The following is a 25158-nucleotide window of genomic DNA, read 5'->3' as shown; positions in this document are numbered from 1 at the left end:
AAGAAAAAAGCGCTTAAATAAAATAAAAAAAATTAAAAAAAGAAAAAAAAGGGAAAAAATATTTAGGAAGAGAAACTAAAAAGAAATGAAATCTGAAAGTCTGGGTGTTCCCAGCTGTTCAGTCTGTGCTCACTCCCTTCCAGGGGCTGTCTCTCTCCAGATCCTCTGTGTCCCCACAGCAGTGCCAGTGGTGTCCTCCAAAAATTCCTCAGTGAGACAGAGCCTTCACCACATTTGGGGACAAACGTGTGCCCCATAAACCCCATGAGACACCTTGTCCCCAGCTGTGGTGTCTCCAAGGTGTTTTTGGGGGAAAACCCAGGACTGACAGATAACTGCTGGTGCCAGGAACACATCCAGCAGGATCAGCAACCCCGGCACCAGCCATGGATCAGCCCCTGAGGAGCATCCCCCACACCCAGGCAGAAGGAGCAGACTACAAACACCAGCAGAAAAGCATCACCTTCTTTAATTAAAAATAAAAATACAGGGGAATATGGTTTTCTGTGTGGACACTGGGAAGCAGCTCTGGGCTCCACACTCCTCTGCTCCGGGGAGCTCTGGGAGCCTGGCTCCAGCAGCCAGGGCTGTGCAAATTCACACGGAACGATCCCAGAGCTCTCCTCGACCTCCTCTTCCTCACGCAGAGGCGGCACCAGCAGGGAGAGGACAGTCCTTGTAACACCAACTCCGCAGAGGGGAGCGGGGCAAAGGCAGAGCAGCAGGTGGATTTACAGATGGGAAACGTTTCAAACACAGCATTTCTGCCCCAGGAGCAAAGCCAAGGGTTTTCCACCCAGAACAACAGTGGAAAACCATCCAGGAGCCCCCTGCCCCGTCACGCTTGCCGCGCCTTCTTGTTCTTCTTCTTCTGCTCCTTGAGGGCTGCATCGTGGGCTTTCCTCTTCTCAGCCAGTTTGTTGGCCTGGGGAGAGACCCCCGAGACCCTCAGTCAGAGCGGGACAGGGGCTGCAAGCCCTTGGACCCACCCAAGCTCCAGCTGCACGTGGAGGACGGGCCCACAGCACCGGGATCAGGGCTGGGATACAGAGAGGGGACACAGGGAGCTCTGCCTGCCTGGGCAGCCTGGGGACACTGGCAGGGACCTCAGCACTTCACCAGGGACAGGGAGGAGCAGAAAGAATGAGTGGGTTTGGGAAGAGCCCGCCCCAGGATGCAGGTGAGGGCCCAGCCTCCATACCTCACGGATTTTGCGCTTCTTCCCAAACATGATCTTCTTGTAGAGGTACTTCTCCCTCTTCTTCATCATCATGATGGCCAAGCGCTTCTCCTCGTTCTGCTGCTCCTGCTCCAGGCGCTGCTTGTCCTCCAGCCGCACCTTCCCCGCTGTCACCTTCACAGGGAGCACCTGTGGGGAGCCAGGGAGCTCAGGACACCGGGACCCCCTTCCTTCCACAGGGACAGGCATTTCCAGCCCTTTCTCTGCGGGCCAGGGAGAGCCACAGCTCTCACAGCCAGGCCCTGACAGGGATGGCAGCTGCAGCTCATCAGTGTGGGGCCAGGAGCACCCCTGGGAGTGCTCCAAGCTGGGCTGGATGGGGCTTGGAGCAACCTGGGACAGCGGGAGGTGTCCCTGCCCATGGCAGAGGCTGGAACAAGATGAGCTTTAAGGCCCCTTCCAATCCAAACCATTCCATGACTGAGTATCCCAGTGGTGCCAGGACAGGGACACCCCTCAGCAGGGACAGGGGCACTGGAGCTGCCTTCATGGGCTCCCACCTTGTTGCTCTGTGTGCTCTGAGTCTTCTGCTCTTCCATCTTCTGCTCTTCCATCTTCTGTAATTTCATCTCCTCTTCTTTTTCAGACTCATCTTCCTCTTCCTCCTCTTCTTTGTCATTGTCACCTTCCTCTTCCTCATCTTCCTCCTCCTCCTCCTCTTCACTCTCTTCCTCTAAAAAGAGACACCATCATTACCCTTGGGATGCTCTGGAGCAGGAACAGCCCAGCTCCCAAACTCCTCTGGGGGCTCCCAGCACCTGGATTCTCTCCCCTCTGCAGGGCCAGCAGCTTCAGCTTCTCGGGAGGGACGTAGTCACCCTCCTTCTCCGTCACGAAGGGCGAGAGGTGCGGGGGCAGCAGGACCCCGGGGAAATAATCGGCCACGGGCAGGCACAGCTTGGCGTTGACGGAGTCAAAAACCCACTGGGGCTGCAGGTAGTACCTGGGCAGGGCAGAGGGGACACACCTGAACCTCTGGAGCCCGTGGGACAGCTCTGGGATGGCTGCTGTGGGGAGGGCCCCCCTGCCCCACCCACCTGCCAACCACCTGCTTGTCCAGGCGGGGCCGGTCGATGATGTGGTGGGTGATGGACGGGTCAGCGGCGTCGTAGGTGGCACCGATGCACAGGGACTTGTCCCAGGACACCTGGCCACCGAAGCACCTGTGGGCAACGCCACCGAGGAGTCAGACAGGCAGGTGGGACCCTCAGGGTCACCTCACCCACAGGACATCGGGAGGCTGGCCCCAAAAGTCCTGCCAGAGGGGGAGGCCAGGGCTGCCGAGGCTCTCCTGCCCAGCACACACCGGATGACGAAGGCCAGCGGCTCCCGGGGCACCTCCCTGTTGAGGAAGAAGCGCAGCCCCTCAAAGAGCTTCTTGTGCTTCTCCAGAGCCTCCTGCTCCTTCTTCTTGGCGTCCATCAGCTCTGCTGTCTCCTGCTCAGAGCAAAGCCCTCAGTCTCCTCCCCACACACAGCCCTTGCCGAGGCCCCCTTGGCCAAGAGAGGTCTCAGGAGCTGTCCCCAAGCTGCCAGCCTGGCCACAGGACAGGATCCCCCAAGGCCAGGGATGAGCCCCCCACCAGGGTCTTACCCCCTCCACTGGGAATTCATCCATCTCCACCTCGTCCTCGTGGGTTGGAGCCACTGCCCGGGCCAGGCTGGCACTCAGAGCCGAGAGCCTCTGCAGGGACAGGACACGGAGTCACATCCAGGGGGTGGGAAAAGGGGCAGCCCCACGGGGGAAGGGGATTTCTCAGAGCAAGAGGCCACAAGAGCCAGGGCCTGGACAGAATTCAGCCTCCTCCAGGCACCATCCCCAGCAAGGGACTCTGGGGGGCTCCTGGCCATGCAGGGGAAGGCTGGTGGTGCCCAAGGCCGAGCCCAGTCCTGCCCTACAGGAACAGGGAGTTTGGGATCAGCCCCCTCCACCCTGCAGGGATCTGGCTCTGTCCTTCAGTGCCACGCCAGGAGGGCTGTGGGCAGGACACGGAGGCCACACAGTGTCCCCACGGGTCACAGTGCCAGCAGTGTCCCTCACCTCCAGGTAGCTCTCTGAATCCATGGCGTACTCCTTGCCCTCTGCAGGCTTCAGCTCACCCTCAGCCTGGCTGTCGATCTGGGGAGGAAAAGGGGTGAGCAGGCAGCTCCCAAACACAGATATCCCAAAAATCTTTCAATTCCACCCTCCCTCCCACCAATCCCAGTTGCCACCACCCCAAGGTGGGACACAGTGACCCCGGGGTGGCCTCACCTTGGGGGGGTACAGCAGGTTCAGGGACTGGTAGAGGCGGAAGTTGACGAAGCCCAGGAGGGTGGTGTAGAACTCGGTGAAGGTGGCCATGACCCGGTAATCCACGTCTGTGGGGTGCTGCCAGCACACGGGATGGGACACAGGGATAAAGCAACCCCACACACAGGGGCCCATCCCACACACAGGGAGAAGGATCACACAATATCCCCATTTAGGGAGGGACCCACAGGATCATCCAGTCCCACTCCAGTCCCTGCCCAGACCCCCAACAACCCCACCCTGTCCATCCCTGGCAGTGCTGTCCAAAGGCTCCTGGAGCTCTGGCAGCCTCGGGGCCGTGCCCATTCCCTGGGCAGCCTGGGCAGTGCCAGCACCCTCTGGGGGAAGAGCCTTTCCTTGAAAACCAACCTAAACATGCTCCAAATGCAGAGATGTCACAGCCACCACCAGACTCTGGGCAGGGAGAACTCTGCAGAATTCCCCCAGGGTCCTGCTGCCACCCCTCCATGCCGGGATACACGGAACACTTCATCCCACCATGGATGGGGACCTTGGGGTTTGGTCCAGGGACTTCAACTCTTCAAGGTGAAGAGTGCAGGGTATGGCAGAGCTGGACAGAGCAGGACAAGGGGCAATGGCTTCCCAGTGCCAGAGGGCAGGGCTGGATGGGATATTGGGAATTAGGAATTGTTCCCTGTCAGGGTGGGCAGGCCCTGGCACAGGGTGCCCAGAGCAGCTGGGGCTGCCCCTGGATCCCTGGCAGTGCCCAAGGCCAGGCTGGGTGGAGCTTGGAGCAGCCTGGGACAGTGGAAGGTGTCCTTGCCATGGCAGGGGTGGAATGGGATGGGCTTTAAGGTCCTTTCCAACTGAAAACATTCCAGGGTTCTATGATTCAGAACCATAAAACCACAAAACCTCGACCCAACTGTGCTCAGCCCTGGAAATCCCGGGAGGGAATGGAAAGAGCCCTGCTGTGCCCGTGAGCTCCTGCCAAGGCTCAGGGGAAGCTGTGCCAGCACAGCAGGGACATCCCCATGCCCACGAGACACTGCAGAATCCCTCTGGGGAGGCTGCAGGGATGATCTGACTCATTCCTTCCCTCTGCTCCACCAGCCTCGCTCCCACAGGTTAATCTTTAATGGCTGATAAAGGAGCACATGAATGACTGGGCACAGGTGAACGACAGGGGAGACTGGCACCGGCAGCCCCGGGGATCCCCAGGTGACAGGTGGCTGTGTCCCCACGTGCCTCCGCAGCCAAGGCCCCGTGATCTGTGTCCCAGGTGCCATGGGACGGTGCCTCTCCCCTTGGTGATCCCCAAGGACCCAGGGTGACCCCCCAGGCTCTCCCCAGGTACTCACGTCGTGGGCGAAGGCGTAGGGGGTGATCCAGGTGATGGGCTGCCCCAGCACCTCTGCCTGGTAGTAGATGCCCTTGATGGAGAGGAACACCTGGCAGGACAGGGCACAGGCTCAGCAGGAGGAAGGCTGCTGTGCCCCTGTCACTGTCACCCTTCCCCTGGCAGGAGGCTCCTCAGATCCCAATGGGATGTGTGACCCCATAACCCAGTGGGATCCCTGCCCTGAGCCCCCAGTGGGATCCTGTCTTGGATCTTTTATGGAAAATCCTTTTATGGAAAATCCTTTTATGGAAAATCCTTTCCTTAGGATTTTTTCTCCTGAGAAGCTGAGAGGCCTCAGGAACAAAATGCAAACAATGGTTATCTGCTGCTCTGGAATGCAACAGGTGGATCTGTGATTGGTCTCATGTGGTTGTTTCTAATTAATGGCCAATCACAGTCCAGCTGTTCAGACTGTCTCAGTCAGTCAGTAATTTCTTTTCTATTCTTAGCCAGCCTTCCGATGAAATCCTTTCTTCTATTCCTTTAATATAGTTTTAATACAACATATATCATAAAATAATCAATCAAGCCTTCTGAAATGTGAAGTCAGATCCTCGTCTCTTCCCTCATCCTAAGACCCCTGTGAACACGGTCACAATATCCCTGCCCTGACACCCCAGTGGGATCCCTGCCCTGACACCCCAGTGGGATCCCTAACCCAATACCCCAGTGGGATCCCTGCCCTGACACCCCAGTGGGATGTGTGACCCAACACCTCAGTGTCCCCTGCCCTGACCCCGCAGTGTCCCCAGGCAGGGCAGGCTGTCCCCCCAGTCCCACCTTGCGCAGGGAGCGGGAGGCGATGACGAAGTTCTGGAACTCCACGGCCAGGCGCCGGCACAGCTGCACGGTCTGCACGTGGCACTTGCCCGTGCGGGGGAAGGTGGAAAACAGGAAGCACATGGACAGGGCATCGTCCAGGTCCCGCAGGGCGTCCACAAACGTGGGGTACCTGTGCCCAGGGGGGACACGGGGGTCACAGCCAGCCCCAGAGTCCTGCACAAGCTGCTGGGGCTGGGGGAGAGCCCGGCTGAGGAAGGAACGGGAACCGTGGAGCATCCACCTGCACATCCCAGCAGAGCACACAGAGAGTGGTGGAATAGCCTCACTTAGGAATGGTTTCCTCCCTCCTGTGTCCCCTCCTTGCTCATGGTCACCAAACTCACCAGAGCCTTGGCACCATTAACTCTTCACCAGCCCTCTGAGGAAAGCAACCGACAGGGAGAGCAGGGGAGCTCCCTGTGCTCTCCTGGAGCCACACAGGGTCCCTGGGCATTCCCTGCTCTCTCATTCCTTCTTCTCCAGCCCAGAAACACAAAATTCCACCAATGACTCCAGAAATTGCACACGAGGTGGATTCCCAGAGAGGGCTGGATGTGGTGAAAGATCAGAGAATCCCAGGATGGGTTGGAAGAGACCTCAAAGCTCATCCAGTGCCACCCCTGCCATGGCAGGGACACCTCCCACTGTCCCAGGCTGCTCCCAGCCCCAATGTCCAGCCTGGCCTTGGGCACTGCCAGGGATCCAGGGGCAGCCCCAGCTGCTCTGGGCACCCTGTGCCAGGGCCTGCCCACCCTGCCAGGGAACAATTCCTAATTCCCAATATCCCATCCATCCCTGCCCTCTGGCAGTGGGAGCCATTCCCTGTGTCCTGTCCCTCCATCCCTTGTCCCCAGTCCCTCTGCAGCTCTCCTGGAGCCCCTTCAGGCCCTGCAAGGGGCTCTGAGCTCTCCCTGGAGCCTTCTCCTCTCCAGGTGAGCACCCCCAGCTCTCCCAGCCTGGCTCCAGAGCAGAGGGATCCACAGAGATTCCCACAGGATCATCCAGGGCCACCCCTGCCATGGCAGGGACACCTCCCACTGTCCCAGGCTGCTCCAGCCCCAATGTCCAGCCTGGCCTTGGGCACTGCCAGGGATCCAGGGGCAGCCCCAGCTCCAGAGCAGAGGGGCTCCAGCCCTTGCAGCATCTCTGGTGCCTCCTCTGGGCTCTCCCCAGCAGCTCCAGGTCCCTGCTGTGCTGGGCCCAGGGCTGGCTGCTGCAGGTGGCTCAGCCAGGGCTGCCTCACCTCTCCTTGACGATGTGGTCGAGTTTGTAGGTGGGTTTGTTCTCCTTCAGCCTCTCCACAGTGCCCCACTCGCTCTTCCCGTAGGCCTTGCGCAGCTTCCTGACAAACACCTGGGGGGACAGGGGGACGTGGGGGCTCTGTGGGCAGGGACAGCCCCCAGGGGGACCCCTCGGGGGGGACAATCACCTTGTACTCCCGGAATTTGTTGACAATGGGCTCATGGAGCAGGAATTTGATGTCCTTGAGCAGGTAGAAGGTCCTGGGGGCGGTGGAGCCCTTGTTCACCTTCTTCTTGTGCTTGGGCTCGTGGGGGTAAATCCCCTTGAGGATGCAGAGGCGCCTGGGGACGGGGACAGCGCTGGGACGGGGGGGCCACGGCTGCCCTGTGTCCCCTGGGCCAGCCCGGCCCCTCCCGTGGAGGGGGAACCCCAAATTCGGCAGCCTGAACCCAGGGCAGCTGCAGGGACAGGGACAGGGCCACCCCCAGCTCAGCCCAGATCTCGGGGGTCCCTCCTCTGCTCCCCCGGGGGCTCTGGGGGTCCCAGGGGGCGATCGCTGGGCCTGGGTGGGCTCAGCACAGGAGGGCTGGGGGGTCGGGGGGCAGTTCGGGGGCCCATGGGGGTGCTGGGGACAGGGAGTGGGCCGGGGGCACCGGGGGAGCTCGGGGCACCGGAGGGTTCGCACGAAGGGGGTTCGGGGTTCGGGGGGCACCGCAAGCGCCGCGGGGTCCCGGGTCCCGCCGCACCTGAAGTCGGGCAGGCTCAGCTGCAGCTTCTTCCGCGCCCGGTTCCGGGTGATGTAGTTGGTGGCGGCTCCGCGCTCGTACTGGGGAGAGACGGGGGCGTTGGGGGAGCTCGGGGGTGCGGAGGGGATCCCCGCAACCGGCCCGGGGCCACCGGGACCCCCGGGAGCGGAGAGGGAGGAGGGACGGGAACCGGGGCATGGGGGGCTGGCAGGGGGCACCGGGCACGGCCAGCGCGGGGGCAGTAGCGGAACCGGGCACCGGGAGAGGGAGCGAGCACCGCCGCCAGGGAGGGCTGCAGGGGCACGGCGCGGCCGGAGCGGCGGCAGCGGCACCGGGGGAGCAGCCACGGGCCGGCAGCGGGGGGGCGCGGAGAGGGCAGGGAGGGTGGAGGGAGGGAGGGCCGGCCCGGGAAGGCAGCGGACGGCGAAGGGAGGGCGGGCAGGGCCCGGTACCTTCTTCTTCTCCAGCCCGCCCATGGCCCCAGCGCCGCCGCCGCCGCCACGTGCCCCGCGCAACGCAGGACCCCGCGCTGCCCGCGGCCCGCCTGCGCCCGCCGCCGGGCCTGCGCACACCGGAGCGGCGCCGCGCGGGCACCGAGAGCAAAGCGGGCACCGAGAGCAAAGCGAACACCGAGAGCAAAGCGAACACCGAGAGCAAAGCGGGCACGGGGCGGGCCGGGGCAGGCGGCACCGGGGGCTCAGTCAGGCGCGCCACGGGCAGCCCAGAGCCCTAGCAGGGGGGGTCCTGAGGCGCAGAGCGCACTGGGATATTGCGGTGCCGCGTGAGGCATGCCGGGATATAGCGAGGCAGAGAGGCGCGAACCACGTCGGGATATACCGCGGCCTAGTAGCGCGGGGCATGCCGGGATGTACCGGGGCGGGGGGCTGCGCAGGGCATGCCGGGACACAATGAGGCAGTGGTGGCACTGAGCATGCCGGGATATAGCGAGGCCGTGATGGCGCGGAGCATGCCGGGATATAGCGAGTCAGGCGTGGCGCGGAGCATGCCGGGATATAGCGAGGCAGGCGTGGCGCGGAGCATGCCGGGATATAGCGAGGCAGGACCGGTGGGTCCTTCATGGGGTCAATCACACACCAGGATGGCGGCCGCGGGTCCCTTCCCGGGCCTGCGGGTCCCGCTGCCCTCCGTGGTCCCTGACACCGCAGCACCGACCGCAGGCACCGGCCTGGGGGCCCACAGCGGGGCGGGTGTTTGGGGAACACCCGGGCACGGGAGGGTCTCGGTGCCAGGGGCTCCCCAGGCCCGCCCCCGTGCTCGGATGTCCCCGGGCTGGCGGGACCTGAGCCCAGCGCGGCCCCGGGATCCCCTCCTGGGCTCGGGGATTCGCTTTCGTGGCTCAGGACCCTACGTCCCCCCGGCAGGGGAGTTCCACCTCGCGGGGCTCAGCACCCCCTCCCCCCCGGCTTTAGGGATGTTTGGGGGGTTCGTGCCCTTCCCCGCCCGTCCCGCGGCTCCCGGGCGCGGCTCATGGATCTCCGCTTTCTCAATTAAATCCTTCTTGGAGGCGAGCATGGCGATTCTTTCCAGGGACCGGGCTTGGCCGGGTTTCAGCCGGGTCTATTTTCGGGCTGTGGCCGCCGGCGCTGCCCCGAGCAGCGGCAGCTCGGGTCGGGCTGCCCCGGGCAGGGTGTCCCGGGCTGTCCCGGGCAGGGTGTCCCGGGCTGTCCCTGGCTGCCCCCGCTCCCCTCGGCTGCGCCTCAGCACTTCTGCCCCGTTTGTGCTGACTCGGCCCCGGCGTGCGGAAACGGCCTCTCGCCACACCTTCCCGTGCTGTCCCCGCTCCCGGCTCGTCCTGTCGCTCCCGGCTGTCCGGCAGGGCTGTGCCACCCCCGTGTCCCCCTGTCCCGCTCCGCCATGGGGCTGCCGCTCGTGCTGCTGCTGCTGCTGCCCGCGCTGCTGCCCGCCCGCTGCTGCGGTGAGTGCGGCCCCGGCCCCCGAGCCTGCCCGGGATCCCTCGGGCCGGGGCTCGCCCTGAGCTCGGGGGGTCCCCGAGGAGCGGGGCTGGGGGGATGAGCCCATCTCCAGCCCCTCGGTGACAAATTCTCCGGGACTCAGCTCCCCCCAACCCAGCCCCTGCCGCCCCTTCCCCTGCCCGGAGCCAGCCCATGCCCACCTTCCCCACACGGGACAGAGGTGTCACCCCGGCCCCCCGCCACCCCCTCGGGTTCTCTGTGCTCCTGCTCCCTGTCGCGTCTCTTTGTTTCTTCCTCTTTTTTTTGGTGGGAAATCCGGAGGTTATGGGATTTGGGGGGTATGTGGATGGGTGGGCGCTGGGGGTCCCTCCCCACCGCGGCCCCGCACAGCTTTGGGGGGGCTGTGGAGCTGCAGGGCCGTGCCTGGAGGGGATCTCAGCCCTCCGGGGCCCCTCACCTGCGCTGCCTCCCCCGGGCCGGGCAGAGCCCCCGGCGGGCTCGGCGGGCGCCGTGCGGGCGCTGAGTGCGCGGCTGCTGGGGCTGGCGGGGGACCCCGCGCGGGACCCCGACCCCGCCGTGTACCTGGCCCTGCGCCTGGCCCGCCAGCACCACCCGCGGCTGGAGCGCCGCTACCTGGAGCGGCTGCAGGACAACTTCCAGCACCCCTACGGCAGGTGGGTGCCCGGGGCTCCCCGCGGGCCTTTGGGGCCGCCCCTGTCCCCCGCACTGACACTGTGTCCCCGCAGGAGCCTGCAGGGCCACAGCCGCTCCCGGTGGGACGCTGAGCGCAGCACGTACGTGTGGGTGTCCCGGGGTCCCCGCGGGGCAGGTGGCACCTCGGGCGGTGTCCTGGGAGGTGACCGGTGCCTTGCAGGAGCGTGGCGGAGCCCCCGCGCACGGGGCGGCTGGCACTGTACCTGCTGGGGCTGCAGGCCGCCTGTCCCCCAGTCAGTCCCCATCGCTCGCTGGTGACATGGCTCAAGTACTACCTGGAGGAGGACTGGAGAGGTGAGGGTGTCCCCGCGGGGTGAGTGCCCACCTGGCACCTACACGTCCGGCTGTGAGGCAGCGGCTCACCCTGGTGACACCACACGTTGTCCCCAGGCTCCCAGGAGCGAGGCCACCCCATCACCAGTTACTACCAGTACGGGCTGGGCGTGCTGGCGCTGTGCGTGCACCGCAAGCGGGTGCGCGAGGAGGTGATCCAGCGGCTCCTCACGGCCCAGCACCATGGAAGGCTTGGGCACGGTGGCAACACCGTGGGTAAGGGCCCGTGGGCACAGGCGGTGGCACCCTGGCGGTGTGGGACTCCGGGGTGACACCGGGCTGTCCCTGCAGACACCGAGGCCGTGCTGGCACTGGCCTTCACCTGCCTGGAGCAGAGGAGGTTGGTGGGGACCGAGCTGGCGGCCAAGCTCCGGCTGGCTGCACACGAGGCCAGCAGGAACATGGCCAAGGCCCAGGGCCCCGACGGCGTCATCGGCAACATTTACAGCACCCCGTGGGCCCTGCAGGTGGGTGTCACCTGAGGGGACATCTGGGCTGGCACTGGGAATGGGCATGGGGGGAAGTGGGTCTGCAGACCTGGGTGTGGGTGCAGGTGCAGATGTGGGTGCAGATGTGGGTGCCCAGGCAGATGCAGCTGCCATGGGGCAGGTGATGCTCAGCAGTGCAGTGCCCAGGTACCCAACCCTCCTCCCTCTTCCCACCGCCTCCATCCCTCCCCGTCCCAGGTGTTCCTGGCCACAGGCGAGTGCCAGACGGAGCCGGCGTTCGGCCAGGCCATGGCTGCACTGCTGGAGAACCTGGACGCCTTCGGCACCGCTGCCACCATGGCCCAGGTGCTGCCCGTGCTGCACGGCCGCTCCTACCTGGACATCGCCTCCAGGCACTGCGGGGAGGAGCCAGGTAGGAGCTGGGCTAACGGGACTAGGGTCAGCGCCGGTGTCACCACAGGGGTGGCTGCGTGTCACCAGTGCCGTGGTGGCTTCTCGCAGACACGCTGACACCCCTGGACATGGAGCCCTTGCCTGAGGTGCCGGGGAACAAGACGGTGCAGCTGGTGGTGGAGTGTCCTCTGCCCTGGTGCTATGACCTCCGGCTCTACGACCGCCCGGTGCCCGTGCCCGCTGCCGCCTCCCTCCTGGACGTGCTCCAGGCGGCCGCGGCGCTGGACCCCCGTGAATTCAGGTGTGTGGGGTTCACGCTGTGGTGGCCACGTGTCCTGCACCTGTGCTCACAGCTCCCTTGGAGCAGCTCTGTGCCCCCCCAGCAGTGCCTCGCCCCCCTGACCCCGCTGTCCCACCTCCAGGTTCCACACCCAGGACACCCCCCAGGGCCCCTTCCTGACCCAGGTGCTGGGGCTGGAGGCCCGGCAGGAGAAGCGGAACTACTGGCAGATCCTGTCTGCGCCCAACACCCCCCTGCAGATGGGTGAGTGGCGGGTGGGGGTCCCTGGGGAGGTGGCAGGGGTCCCCTGCAGGCCCGTGGCTGCTGTCTCACCCCAGACTGTCGTCCCTGTCCCCACAGGTATCGCCCAGTACAGACCCCCGGATGGGGCGAGTGTCATCCTGCGCCTCAGCGAGTGGTAGAGGGTGGGGGGTGATGGCAATGAAACCCCCAGTGTGGGCACAGGACCTGCCGGCTCCCTGCCTCCTGCTTTCCGTGGGCCAGCACCCCAAATCTGCCAGGGGCAGGAGGAGGGGGACACACACGATGCTCTGTGTCCTACAGGTGCAGTGGGACGGGAGCACCAAAACCAACAGCTCCTCCAGTCCTGGTCGCACTCGGGAATGGGGCAGGCGGCCGCTGGGAGCAGCCGTTTTTGGGGTGTCCAAAGCATTTTTGGGACGGTCGAAAATTTGGGGAGTCTGAGTCAGCGCTGTTCATCCTCAGCAAGCTGGATCCTCCTCCTTGTAACCCCCTGGGTGTTACTGAGCCCCACTGTCGCAGGGCTCGGGGGCACCGCAGTGCCCGAGGGACACCCCCAAATCTGCACATCCGTGACTCCCCGGGAGTTTAATCCGGCCCCAAAATCCCCGGGGCAGCGGCGGGTCGGGGTCGGGGGCGGCGGGGCCGGGCGGGGCTTGCAGGCGGCGCCGCTGTCCGCGCGGCGGGCGCTGAGGGCCGGGTGCCCGGCGGGCGGGCGGTGCTGGCGGTGCCCCCGGTGGTGCCCCGGTGCCCGTGCCCGCCGTGCCCCGCCCGCCCGGCAGTGACGCGCTGCCCTCGCGGGGCGGAGCCTCCGCCCTCCGCTCCCGCCATCACCAAACTTTCCGCCCGCCCCGGCCGCCGCCGCCGCCTGCCGGCACATGGCACCGCCAGCCCGGCGCTGAACCCAGCCAGCAGCACCCCCGGCCGGGGCAGCGCCACCGGGCAGCGGGGACAGCGCGGCCGCCGCCGCGGGGAGCGGGGACAGCGCGGCCGCCACCGCGCCAGCGCCGCTGTCACCGGCAGCCATCGCGGGGCTCAGGGAGGACGGGGCAGAGCGGCGAGGGGCGGCCGGAGGCGGCGGAGCCGGTGCCCATGTGCCCGCGGTCGCGGCGGGGCGATGAAGCCGCGATGAGCGCGGCGGGCGCGGGCACCGTGCGGCCCTGGAAGCCCGACCCGGGGCAGGCGCACGGGGGGCGGCCGCCGGGGCCGGCGCTGCCGCTGACCCTCAGCGTGCTGGCCTGGCTGGGCACCGGCACCACCATGGCCGGCCTCAACAAGTGGATCTTCGCTGCTCACGGGTTCCGCTACCCGCTGCTGCTCTCGGCGCTGCACATGCTGTCCGGCGTGGCCGTGGGGTACCCGCTGGGCTGGGCGCGGGCACCGGGCCCCCGGCCCCGCGCCAGGATCTACCTGCTCAGCCTCACCTTCTGCACCAGCGTGGCCCTGGGCAACCTGGGCCTGAGCTACGTGCAGCTGGACGTGGCCCAGGCCGTGGCCACCACCACGCCGCTGGTGACGCTGCTGCTGGGGCTGCTGGGGGGCCGGCGGCCGCACCCGCTGCAGTTCTGGGCCATGGGGCCGGTGTGCGCCGGGGCCGCCTGCAGCATCGCCGGCGGCCTCTGCTTCTCCCAGCCCGGCTGCGGCTTCCTCCTGGCCGCCACCGTGCTCCGCGCCCTCAAGTCCATCCAGCAGAGTAAGTGCCACCTGTCCCTGTCCTGCATGTCCACCCCTGGGGCGCAGGGGTGCTGGTGTCACCTCGGTGCCACCCCCGGTGCTGGGGGTTCTCCCTGCTCGCCCTGCCACCCTCTGTGCACCCTGGTGTCATCCCAGCCCCAGTGCCACCCCATCCTATCACTGGTGTCACCCTAATCCCTCCTTTGTGCTTTGACACTCCCTGCCCACCCTGGCCACGGTGTCACCCCAACCATGGTGGCACTCTGGCTCCCAGTTTCATCCCAGTCCCAGTGCCACCTGCTGTCCCTGTTGGCCTTGGTGCCACCCTTGTATCACCCCAGAGCCACCCTTGCCCCTCTCCAGGCTGTGTCGTGCTTGTGGCCATGTCCTGAGGTGACATGACTTTAGTTTGTCCGTGGTGACACCATTAGTGTCCCTGTGGTGTCCTTGGGCCATAGGAGGTGGAAGTGCCCTAGCTTGGCTCAGGGACACCCAGCCTGTCCCATCCCTGTGGGCTGCTGGACTCCCTGCGAGTCTCCCCTTCCCAAGGTGGCCATGGTGCCACCCGGGCCATGGTGTCCTGGGCACAGGGCAGTGAGGAGCCAGCTGGAATGGTTCTGGCTGGGAAGGGAGCGTTTCCTCTGGACCCTGTGACTCGGGGCACCATGGGGACAGGCTCTGGCATGGGGCCCTGTGCCCACTCCAAGGGCTCCATGGCTGTAGTGGGGTGCTGTGGCTGTGGCCCCCCAAGGGACACCACTGGTCCTTGTGCCACTGTCCTGTCACCCTTTCACCCCGGTGGGACATGGACAGTGGCCCTGGGGAGGGTAAGGGCATGTCTGCGTGTGGCAGCCAGCCCTGCTGTGCCTGCTGTCCCCACTGTCCTCGGATGACCTGGAGGAGGGGACATGGGGACAAAAGCTCCAAAACGGGCTGGGAAAGCTGCCCTGTCCAACCCTCCCAACCACAGGCACCCGTGAAAGCAGACACCCTCGGAATCAGGGCATCCCCAGAGTGGGACACCCCTAACAAGGAATCCCAGAAATGAGGGACTCCTGAACAGAGACACATCCAAACCAGGGAACCTCTAAACTGGGCCCTCCCCAAACCAGGGCACCCCTAGCCTGTGGAAGGACCTGCCCCCCTTCATTTTCCCCTTCCCGGTGACATTTGGGATCTCTTTACTTCCCTGTCTCCCGTGGGTGCTGGGTGTCCCTGCAGCAGGTGCGTGTTCCCGTGGGACGTCCCACTGACCGTGCCCCTGTCCCCCCAGGTGTGCTGCTGCAGGAGGACCGTCTGGACGCGCTGTCCCTGCTGGGCCTGACGTCCCTGCCCAGCTTCGTGCTGCTGTTCGGGGCGGCCGTGGCGCTGGAGCTGGGCCCCTCGTGGCAGGGCGTCCTTCGCCCCGACGCCGCGCTCTGGGGCTGCGTCCTGCTCAGCTGCCTGGGCTCCGTCCTCTACAACCTGGCCACCTCCTGCCTCCTGTCCCTCACGTCTGCCCTCACGCTGCACCTCCTGGGCAGCCTCACCGTGGTGGGCAACCTGCTGCTGTCGTGGCTGCTGTTTGGCACGCGGCTGGGCGCGCTGGGCTATGCCGGCGTGGCGCTGACGCTGGCGGGGATGGTGCTGTACCACCAGCCCCGGCTCCTGGCCGCCTGCTGGGGCCTGCGCGGGCTGCGGCGGCACCCGCGCCACGAGTAGGGACCCGCGGGGTGAGGGGCGGGGAGGGGCCGGGAGGGCTCTGGGGGAGCGCTGTGCACGTGTGTGTGCCAGTGAGTGTCACTGTGCACGTGTGTGCCAGGGTGTGTGACTCTTCTGTGCACGTCTGTGTGCCAATGAGTGTCACTGTGCACGTGTGTCCAGGGTGTGTGACTGTGCGCATGTGCGCCAGGGTGTGTGACTGTGTGCCAGGCTATGTGACTCTGTGCAGTGTGTGCCAGGGTGTGTGTGACTGTGTACATGTGTCCAGTGTGTGTGTGACTCTGTGCATGCGTGTGCCACTGTGCATGGCTCTGTGTGCACACACAGCTGCTGAGGTGCACACGTGTCAGTGTGCATGGTTGTGTGCACATGTGTTTTCTGGTGTGCCCAGAAGTGATGTACACGCCCTGCTTTGCACAGCACTGTGCACATGGATGTGCTGATGTGCACACGTGATGTGTGCACTGCTGTGTGCACGTGTGTGGAATTGCACACTTGGGTGTGAGTGGGTCTGTCACAGCTCTGTGCTTGTGAGTGTGCACAGGCTCTGCAGGCGTGAGCATGGCCCTGTGTGGGACATGTGTGTGTTAATGTGTATGACACTGCACACATTGGTGTGCACAGCTCTGTATGCATGTGTTGGTGTGCACATGTTGGTGTACATGCATTGGTGTGCACGTGTTGGTGTGCACAGGCCTGTGTGCACATGTTGGTGTGCATGCATTGGTGTGCACGTGTTGGTGTGCACAGGCTCTGTGTGCAAGCAGGTCTCGTGCTTGTGGGCACGTGTGCATTGCCCCAGGCCGTACACAGGTGTGTGCACAGTGTCTGTGTGGCACACGTGTGCTGGTGTGTGCAGGCTGGGCGTGCACAGCTCTGTGTGTGTGTGTGTGTGTGTGCAGGTGTGTGCTGCTGGCAGGTCCCGCTGTGCACTGGCTCTGCACGTGTCCCTGTGTGCACACAGGGCCCAGGGACATGGCTCTGGACACAGCTCTGGATACACAGCTCTGTGCGTCCAGCTGCTGTCCCACCTGGGGAAACAGACAGTCTGTGTGTCTGTGTGTGTGTCTGTGTGTCTGTGTGTGTGTCACTACTGAGCTCTGCTGGCTGGAGTGGCCCCTGGCTCTCTGTGTACACTCAGTTCTCGTGGCCGAACCGAAGGCCCAGGACAGGGCGGGTGTGTCCCCTCTCCTGTCCCCATCCCCACCGTGTCGTGACAATCCCACGGGGCTGCCGGTGGTGCTGCCGATGTTGTCCTTGTCGCCACCACGCCCCTGAGCCCCCACAGCTGTCCCCACCCCTCCCAGCTCGCTGCAGACTGGCATCCGTGGCAGAGATGGTGAGAGCCCAGCCGAGGGCACGGGAGCAGCCTGGACCTGCTGCCATCGCTCCAGGACAGTGGTGGGCTGTGACACGGGACAGTGCTGGGCTGTGACACAGCACACGCTCGCCATGGCAAAGGGACAAGCTGGTGTGTGTGCCTGGCACCACTGCCGGGGCTGTGGTCGCCATTGCCACACTTGTATCTCCACGCCGGGGCCGAAGGACCCAGCTCCGATTGCACTTGTCCCAAAATAAAGCTCTATTTTTGTTGTACTCCACCCTTGGCTCCCAGCGATCTCCTGGCCAAGAAGGAAGGAAGGGAGGAGCACCCAGTGCAGGGATAGGAAAGTGAGGCACAGATGTGCCTCAGGATGTGGCAGCTCTTGGGAAGCTGTGTCCAGCATCTCCAGCTCCAGCAGGGACAGCTGTGGCTTGGCAGCCCCAGGGCTGGCACTGGGACACCCCACAGGACACGGGGGGGATGCAGTGACACAGAGAGCAGTCACTGACCACAAGTGTCCGGAGAAGGGCTGGGTGCTTTGCCCTGCCCTGGGGTGCCGCGACATTGGAGCATCCTGTCCCCTGAGTCATGGAATCATGGAATATCCTGGGTTGGAAAGGACCCACAAGGATCATCGAGTTCAGCTCCTTGCCCTGCCCAGGACAGCCCCCAAAGTCACACCATGTGTTGCTTGTCCCTCCCCTCTCCACCCTGGTGACTCACTTAAACACAAAAACACAACCCCACTTCCCCCGGAAAATCCCCACTGGTTCCCGCCCTCTTTCCCAAACAGCGATTTTTCCCATTAGTAGGGCAGTGATTTGGGACTGTTTCCAGCAGCACCTGAGGAACGGCTCCTTCCCAGCACACGGGTGAAGGGCGGGCAGCTCTCCGGGGTGTGCCCGGCGTGCCACCGCTGCTGCCACCCTTGCCAAGGTGCCCCAGGTGCGGCTGGAGTGGTGCCCATCCCAAAAAGGACACAAAGGACCCGCAGTTATCAGCCAGCGGCCCCTGCTCTGGCCGGGAGCGTGTTTGCTTTCCGGGCTCACATTCCAGAGGCTTTTTCACAGCGGGGAGTGTTGGGAGGAGGAGGGAGACCTGCAAACCTGCCACCTGCAGCATGGCCGGCTCGGGAGCCCTCCCCAGGGGCTCCTGCCTATCCCAGCCCCCTGACTCACTGCTGGCACTGGGGTCTAACCGGGCCCCGGCTCCACCCATGGCTTTGCCTTTCCCACCTTGGATCCAGTGCTGTGTGGTGCTCCCAGTGTGGCCGTGTGTGTGCCTGTGCAGTGGTGACAGTAGCTGGGGGCTCCAGGGCAGCATTCCTGCTGGGATTGGGGTTGTGTTGTCCGTGGGAGGGGTGGCTGGCTGTGGTGACCCTCTCTCTGGGTATTCCAGGCCATGATCTCAGCCTGGTGTTATCCCTCTGCTCCAGCCCCAGGAAGGATTTGGTTTCCCACCACTCTGACAGCTGCCCATGTGCTGAGCCTGGTGCTGCTCCAGCCAGGCTGGATGAGGGAAAGGCATCCCAGCCCTGGGGTTTTTGGGAAGGGAGCAGATGGGACACCTTCCTGGAGAGCAGCCCCTGGCACAGGGCAGGAGCAGCCCAGCTGAACAACGGGCACAGCCCTCCCATGGGCATAGGGAGGGGTGGCTCCTTCTGAGGACAGGTCACAGCTCTGAGGGATGGGTGGCATCTCCACATGCTTGGAGGTGCTGGCTGACAAAGAATCATGGAATCACAAGATGGTTTGGGTGGGAAGAGAACTTAAAGGTGATCTCATCCTATCCCCTGCAATGGGCAGGGACACCTCCCACTGTCCCAGGCTGCTCCCAGCCCCAATGTCCAGACTGGCCTTGGGCACTGCCAGGGATCCAGGGGCAGCCCCAGCTGCTCTGCATAGCCTATTCCAGGGCCTCCCTATCTCCCAGGGAATGTTTTTTTCCCAATATCCCATCCATCCCTGCCCTCTGGCAGTGGGAAGCAATTCCCTGTGTCCTGTCCCTCCACACCCTTGCTCAAAGTCCCTCTCCATCAAGGAGCTCCAGGTGAAGTGTAAAAGTCCAAGGAGGGAGAAATAAACCCGAGTGTGGTGGGACAGGGTAGTTATGGCATTGAGCCAGACAGTTTTCATGGATCTGCTCTGAACCACTGCTGAACCCTTCCTTGGAAGTGGCCATGGAACGTGCTGGGACAGTGCTGGAGCAGGAGCAGCGTGTGCCCACACAGGGGAGAGGAAATCCAGGCTGGATTTACTGTGTGCCTGGGAGCACAGGGTGGAAATTATCTCTGTTTCAGGACAGGGATTAACTGCTGCCCTGGGGCCTGTCTGCCCTGGCACAGCAGGATCTGGGATCTGCAGCAGGGACAAACACTTGCTAAGCTGGGGAGCCTGAGCCAGAAAATGACATCCTGAGATATGCTGGGCTGTGCTCTCAAACCTCCCACATCCCAGTCCTCAAACAGTGTCAGGGACTGTCCTAGGTATGGAGCTGGAATTTTGGCAAAGCCTTTTTTAGGGTAGATGTAGGAAGATTGCATTTTTCCTCGTAGGACAGCCTAGCCCAGAGAGCTGAGGGTGTTTGAAGCTGCCCAAATGAGACTGGAGGCCAGGAGATGGACAGATGACCCCTCAGACTCCCTTCCAGCCCCACAGCCTCTGTTCCAGCACCCAAAAATCCCCTTCCGGCTTTGTCCTTGACCATTTGGTGGCTTCACTGCTGGCTTCACTGCTGGCTCTGTGTCACAGGTTCCTGCCCTGCCCTGAGCAGGCTCTTGGCTGAGTAGCTGAGTTTCTAAAAGATGAAATCACAGGAGCTTAAAGACATTTTAAAAGCCTTAGAATCAGAGGAAGATGGAGTGGTTAAGGTTGGATATGCTCTGTAAGATCACCAAGTCCAACTGCTCCCTCAGCACTGCCAAAGGTCAGCACTAACCCATGTCCCCAGGTGTCACACACTCACATTTTTTTAACATTTAAAGGGATGAGGACTCCACCACAGCCCTGGGCAGCCTGTTCCAATGCCTTGCCACCCTTTCTATGAATAATTTTCCCTAATATCCAACCTAAACCTCCCTTTGGGCAACTTGAGGCCATTTCCCTTGTCCTGTCTCTTGTTCCCTGGGAAAAGAGCCTGACCCCCAGCTAGCTCCAGCCCCTCACATCTGTTGGGGCTGTGGGACCCCACCAAGGAACAGGGTTCTTCACCATGAAGGAGCAGCTTGCTCAAATCATAAGACATGGAATGATTTGAGTTGGAAGAGACCTTAAAGTTCATCTCATTCCAATGCCCTGCCGTGGGCAGGAACAACAACCACGGATCTCCCAAGCACCTCCTGAAAAAGAGTTGTGGCAGTCAAGTGGGGGAAGAGAAAGGTGACATCTTTGGGTCTCTCCCAACCAGAGATGCTGGAGCCTGTGCTTGTCCTTCTCTCTCTGGAAGGCAGCAGATGACAGGACTCTGAGTTGCTGTCTCAAAACCCAAAGCTGTATCCCAGTTAGGAAAAACAAGTGTTGGTGACATTCCAAGTCTCCTGACTCACAGCAAGTTGCTGTCCTGCCTCAGCAGCACATTTTGTGCTGGAATAAAACAACACTCCCTGAGCACGTGGTGGTCTCAGAGTGCCTGTCAAGGCCCTGGTACAAATGAGATGTGAAAACGGTGCTGATTTTATTAATAGTAAAATTCACTACTCGCTGGGGTATCTCAAATCCTCTGTACTTTCAGCAGCCCAGACTTCATGTTCCAGCTCCTCAGATGTGAGTTTATTTTCAGTGCTGCAGCATGGCTCTGGAAGAACTGCTGCTGGCTTTCCCTGGATTTCGTGCCAAGAGGTCACAACAGCTCGTTTGTACTCAGAGCAGCAGAGTTTCTCCTACTCCATTTCCATAGATGTGGGCACCATCCCGGCTGGAGAGCTGAGCATCCGGATCTGCTGATGCTGGACCCTGCACTGGCCTGGCCCTGCTGCCAGGAGCTGCTGCTGGGGTGGCAGGATTTGACCTTGGAGAAGGCCACTGTGTGCTGGGCTGAGCCCCCAGCGTGGGCAGCAGGGCAGGGGGGATCCTGCATCTCTGCCCCACCCAGGTGAGACCCCACCTGCAGATCTGCCCCAGCACAGGAAGGAGCTGGAGCTGCTGGAGAGAGTCCAGAGGAGACACCAGGATGAGCAGAGGGATGGAGCAGCTCTGCTATGTGGAAAGGCTGAGAGAATTGGGATAGCTTGGCCTGGAGAAGAAAAGGCTTTAGGGTGACCTAATTACAGCCTTGCAGTACTTGAAGGGAGCCAACAAGAAAGATGGAGAGAGAAAGAAAGATGGAGAGAGACTTTGGGCAAAAGTTCTGGAGAAACAGGACAAGGAAGGATGGCTTCAAACTGAAGGAGAGTAGGTTTAGACTGCAGATTTTGAAGAAACTATTCCCTGTGAGTGTGGGGAGGCCCAGAGCAGCTGTGGCAGCCCCTGGATCCCTGGCAGTGCCCAGGGCCAGGCTGGATGGGGCCTGGAGCACCCTGGGATAGTGGAAGGTGTCCTTGCCCATGGCAGGGGGTGGAACAAGATGAGCTTTAAGATCTCTTTCAATACAAACCATTGCATGATTCCACAATTCCATGATTCCATGATTCCATGATTCCATGGTTCTGTGGTTCTATTCCCATAGGGGCCATGTGCTGGAGGGGTGCTCCATCAGGCCAAGCAGCCAGTGGGGACTGACTCACCCCTGTGTGTCCCCACACTGTGGGTCCTGGCTGTCACTGAGCCCTGCAGATGCAGGCACTGGGGGTGTCCTTCAGGGGGACACACGGATGCTCCATGTGGGGACAGAGCCTGGTCACTGCTCCAGGGTGACATCGAGGATGGTGCTGGTGCAGTGGGTGAAGGGCAGGAGAAGCTGTTGGATCACTGTGTCACTGAGGCAGAGTTTGGAGGTGACTCCTGACAGGCCACCTGCCAAGGTCACCATGACAACAACCGAGCAGCAGGAGCAGAGACGGGGTCATGGAGGAGCAGGGCCAGCCACGGCCTCGTGTCACCTTCTTCACACCATCCCAGAGCCAGCAGATCAGCAGGCCTCGGTGCAGGGCTGGGGAACCCTCACACTGTCCTGGGGCTGGGGAACCCTCACACTGGGCTGGGGGCCCCTCACACTCCAGGTGCAGGTCTGTGGGCCTCTGACATGAAGCCCTTTCTGACCCAGAGCAGCCCTGCAGATTGGGACCTTGACTTGGACTACCCCCTGCCCACCTCCAGCAGCCACCCCAGTGCCCATGAGCTGCAACTCCTGGAGGAGCAGGTGAGGTCTCCTCTTCCCTGGGACAAAGCTCATGGCCCCCTGTGGCACAAAGAGGCCTTTAGGTCTTCAGCCAGCTGGATCAGGAGCGGGTGCCAAGGCTCTCTCCAATGGCTGGGAGAGGCAATTGTTGGATTTGGGCCACCTTTGAGTGGTTGTGCCCACCACGAGTGGTTGTGCCTCCATCCCAACCTCAGGACACAGCTGTCATATCCTATCTCCAAGTCACCTGTGCTTTGGAATAAGCTACAGGCATCATTGGCCACGGGCTTGACCTGGACTCAGATATTGTGCCAATGGTGCCCTGGAAGAGAATAAGTTTAGATTGGAGGGTGGGGAGGCCCTGACACAGAGTGCCCAGAGCTGTGGCTGTCCCTGGATCCCTAGAAGTGTTCCAGGCCAGGTTGGATGGGATCTGGAACAACTTGGTCTGGTGGAAGGTGTCCCTGTAGATTGAAGCAAGATGAGCTTTAAGGTCCCTCTCTGGGCTTCTACTAAGCCCAAATCATTCAGTGATTCTGTGATTCTGTGATTCTGTGACTCTGTGATTATGCATATTGGAGCTTTTTACTCAGAGATCACCTTGGCCATCATAGTAAGGGATGTGGTGGGATCTGTCTCCTCTTGAAGACAAGCACCACTTCAGAGCTCTTTATTTCATGGCAGGAGAGTGGCAATAAAGGCTTATGTTTGCTCTCCCAAAGATAAAAAAATTTGACAAGGCCAAAAAGAAAACTCATCGTCTCTACAAACAATTACGGCAGCAGTTTTTGAAAGAGCAGGAGAGAAAGATGGCGTGGAGGAAGAAGACAGCCGAACAGTTTAAAAGATCCCTGGAAGTGTTCGATCGCAGGAGCGGGAAGCTGCCCGCTCCCACCTCCCGTTTGCGGGCAGCTGAAGCGAAGCCCTCGGAGCAGAGCCGCGTCCAGAGAGCTCCTCCTGCAGGCCGTGCCCCGGCTGCCAGCACGCAGGAGCTTTAGGAACCCAACTCTACGGCAATAAACCAGCGCAACCCCTCTGGTGCTGCTGCCCTTTAGCATCCATGGGAACGGGGTCGTTGGAGAGCCTGGGCTGGGAGGGAGCAGTGAGGAAGCTGGGGTGTGTGACGGTGTTCACAGAGGTCTCAGGCTGAGGGAAGAGATGAGGATCTGACTCTGTGTTTCAGAAGGCTTGATTTATTATTTTATGATATATGTTACATTAAAACTATACTAAAAGAATAGAAGAAAGGATTTCATCTGAAGGCTAGCTAAGAATAGCATAGAAAAGAATGAATAACAAAGGCTCTGTCTCAGACTCTCTGTCCAAGCCAGCTGGGCTGTGATTGGCCATTAATTAGAAACATCTAACATGGGCCAATCACAGATGCACCTATTGCATTCCACAGCAGCAGATAATCATTGTTTACATTTTGTTCCTGAGGCTTCTCAGCTTCTCAGGAGGAAAAATCCCAAGGAAAGAGATTTTCATAAAAGATGTCTGTGACAGGGGTGTTTAGCCTGGAGAAAAGGAGACTCAGAGGTGCCCTTGTCACTCTCCACAGCTCCTGAAAGGTGCCTGTGCTCACCTGGGGCTGGGCTCTTTCTCCAGGAACTGACAGAACCAGAGGACACAGCCTCAAGCTGTGCCAAGGGAGATATAGGTTGGATGTTATCTTTCATGGAAAGAGTGATAATGTTCTGGAATGTTCTGCCCAGGGAGGTGGTGGAGTCACCATCCCTGGGTGGGTTTAACAAAGCCTGGATGTGGCACTGGGTGCCAGGGTTGAGTTGAGGTGCTGGGGCTGGGTTGGACTCAATGATCTTGAAGGTCTCTTCCAACCTGGTCATTCTGTGAATTCTGTGAGGCAGCTGCAGGAGTGAAACTCCTCTTCAAGAGGCTGCTGTCCTGTGAGGAAGTGGGAGTGCCATGTGAAAGGGATGGAGTTTTTCCTTGGCTCGTGCCTTGGGGGTGGCCAGGCACTGCCCAGGGAATGGGCACGGCCCCGAGGCTGCCAGAGCTCCAGGAGCCTTTGGACAGCACTGCCAGGGATGGACAGGGTGGGGTTGGTGGGGGTCTGGGCAGGGATGGGGACTGGGCTGGATGATCCTGGGGGTCCCTTCCAGCTCAGGAGATTCCATGGCTCTGTGTCCTGCTTTTCCAGCCGCCATTGCAGTGTTTGGATTTCATAACATAAACCTTTTCTGCTTGAGATGAAGCTGCTTATTTTTTATGCTTCCCAGTGACCTCGAGGGAATAGTTGGACCTTGGAAGATTGCTTCCACGTCCTCAATCATGTCACATCCTCAGTCAAGTTCTTCCTTCACTGGATTGAAAAATGCCCAGTACCTTCAAGCTGCGCCCCTCAGCCAGGATTTCTGAAGTGAATTCTCAAAACTGATGGGAGAAGCATAGCTCAGACAGCAGGACAGCATAGGCAAGTCACATCTCAGCACTCAAAAATCAGGAGCCATCAGGCCTTGACAATAATTTCTCTATTTACTGTTAAAACTGTTATTTAAAGAAGCACAAAACTTTCCCCTAACCTCTTCATAGACATAATTCAGGTGCTGGAAGGCTCTAGAAACACTGCATAAAAAATCAGGGTTTGGCACCTGAAGTGGCTTGAAACCACAGATCTCTCAAGCCTTGCTTTTCCAGAGTATTTAAGGTATATTCTTGTCCCCCTCCCACCTGTGATAAATCTGCCCTGCATCCTTTCCTCTCCACGGACAGACCCTTCCTTCTTGATCTCAGTTTTTGCCTGCTGGGTTTGTCCAGGAAAAGGAGGATTTGCTGTTCACCAGATGATGATCTTTAAGGTCCCTTCCAACCCAAACCATTCCATGGTTCACTGTGACAGCTGCTGGACAGGAGAGACAGGGAACATCTCTGGTCATGCAGGCCCCAGTGCCAGGCTGGTGTCCACCTGCACCAGCTTGCTTGGTGGCTGAAACCCAAGAAAAGATGTATTGAGATGAATAAAAACGAAATGCCAAAAAGCAAATAATGTTAGAAGTTTTTAGAGATGAGCCTGGAGGTTGTCACTTGGGGGTGACCCACGCTGGCCACCCCTGGGGTTTTCCTTTTGGGAAGATGCTGTGGGAAAAGGAGAGCAT

The 25158-nt window shown here is 61.6% G+C and overlaps 3 protein-coding genes across 3 annotated transcripts; 2 read left to right on the top strand and 1 right to left on the bottom strand.

Annotated features, from left to right (window-relative positions):
• Positions 1-462: 462 nt before the first annotated feature.
• On the bottom strand, positions 463-8202 carry PES1 (pescadillo ribosomal biogenesis factor 1). The gene is made up of 15 exons (XM_030959217.1): positions 8158-8202; positions 7706-7785; positions 7147-7300; positions 6961-7070; positions 5676-5847; positions 4855-4944; positions 3494-3610; positions 3281-3358; positions 2834-2923; positions 2547-2677; positions 2278-2403; positions 1999-2183; positions 1741-1913; positions 1202-1369; positions 463-925 (listed from the first exon to the last, which is right to left on the bottom strand). The coding sequence occupies exons 1-15, from the start codon at positions 8179-8181 to the stop codon at positions 839-841; spliced, it is 1785 nt and encodes a 594-aa protein (XP_030815077.1). The 5' UTR covers positions 8182-8202; the 3' UTR covers positions 463-838.
• Positions 8203-9298: 1096 nt separating this feature from the next.
• Positions 9299-12540, top strand: TCN2 (transcobalamin 2). The gene is made up of 10 exons (XM_030959218.1): positions 9299-9641; positions 10124-10313; positions 10386-10433; positions 10514-10647; positions 10744-10902; positions 10978-11153; positions 11373-11547; positions 11637-11829; positions 11951-12072; positions 12169-12540. Exons 1-10 carry the CDS (start codon positions 9581-9583, stop codon positions 12228-12230), a joined length of 1320 nt encoding a protein of 439 aa, XP_030815078.1. The 5' UTR covers positions 9299-9580; the 3' UTR covers positions 12231-12540.
• A 406-nt stretch (positions 12541-12946) lies between these two features.
• Positions 12947-15446, top strand: SLC35E4 (solute carrier family 35 member E4). Its single transcript, XM_030958989.1, has 2 exons — positions 12947-13762; positions 15017-15446. The coding sequence occupies exons 1-2, from the start codon at positions 13162-13164 to the stop codon at positions 15442-15444; spliced, it is 1029 nt and encodes a 342-aa protein (XP_030814849.1). The 5' UTR covers positions 12947-13161; the 3' UTR covers positions 15445-15446.
• Positions 15447-25158: the final 9712 nt, after the last annotated feature.

This window comes from Camarhynchus parvulus, chromosome 15 (genome assembly GCF_901933205.1).
Source record: "Camarhynchus parvulus chromosome 15, STF_HiC, whole genome shotgun sequence".
Lineage (NCBI taxonomy): Eukaryota > Metazoa > Chordata > Aves > Passeriformes > Thraupidae > Camarhynchus > Camarhynchus parvulus.
Note: the sequence above shows the minus strand (reverse complement) of the source record. Positions and strands in the feature narration are given on the sequence as shown.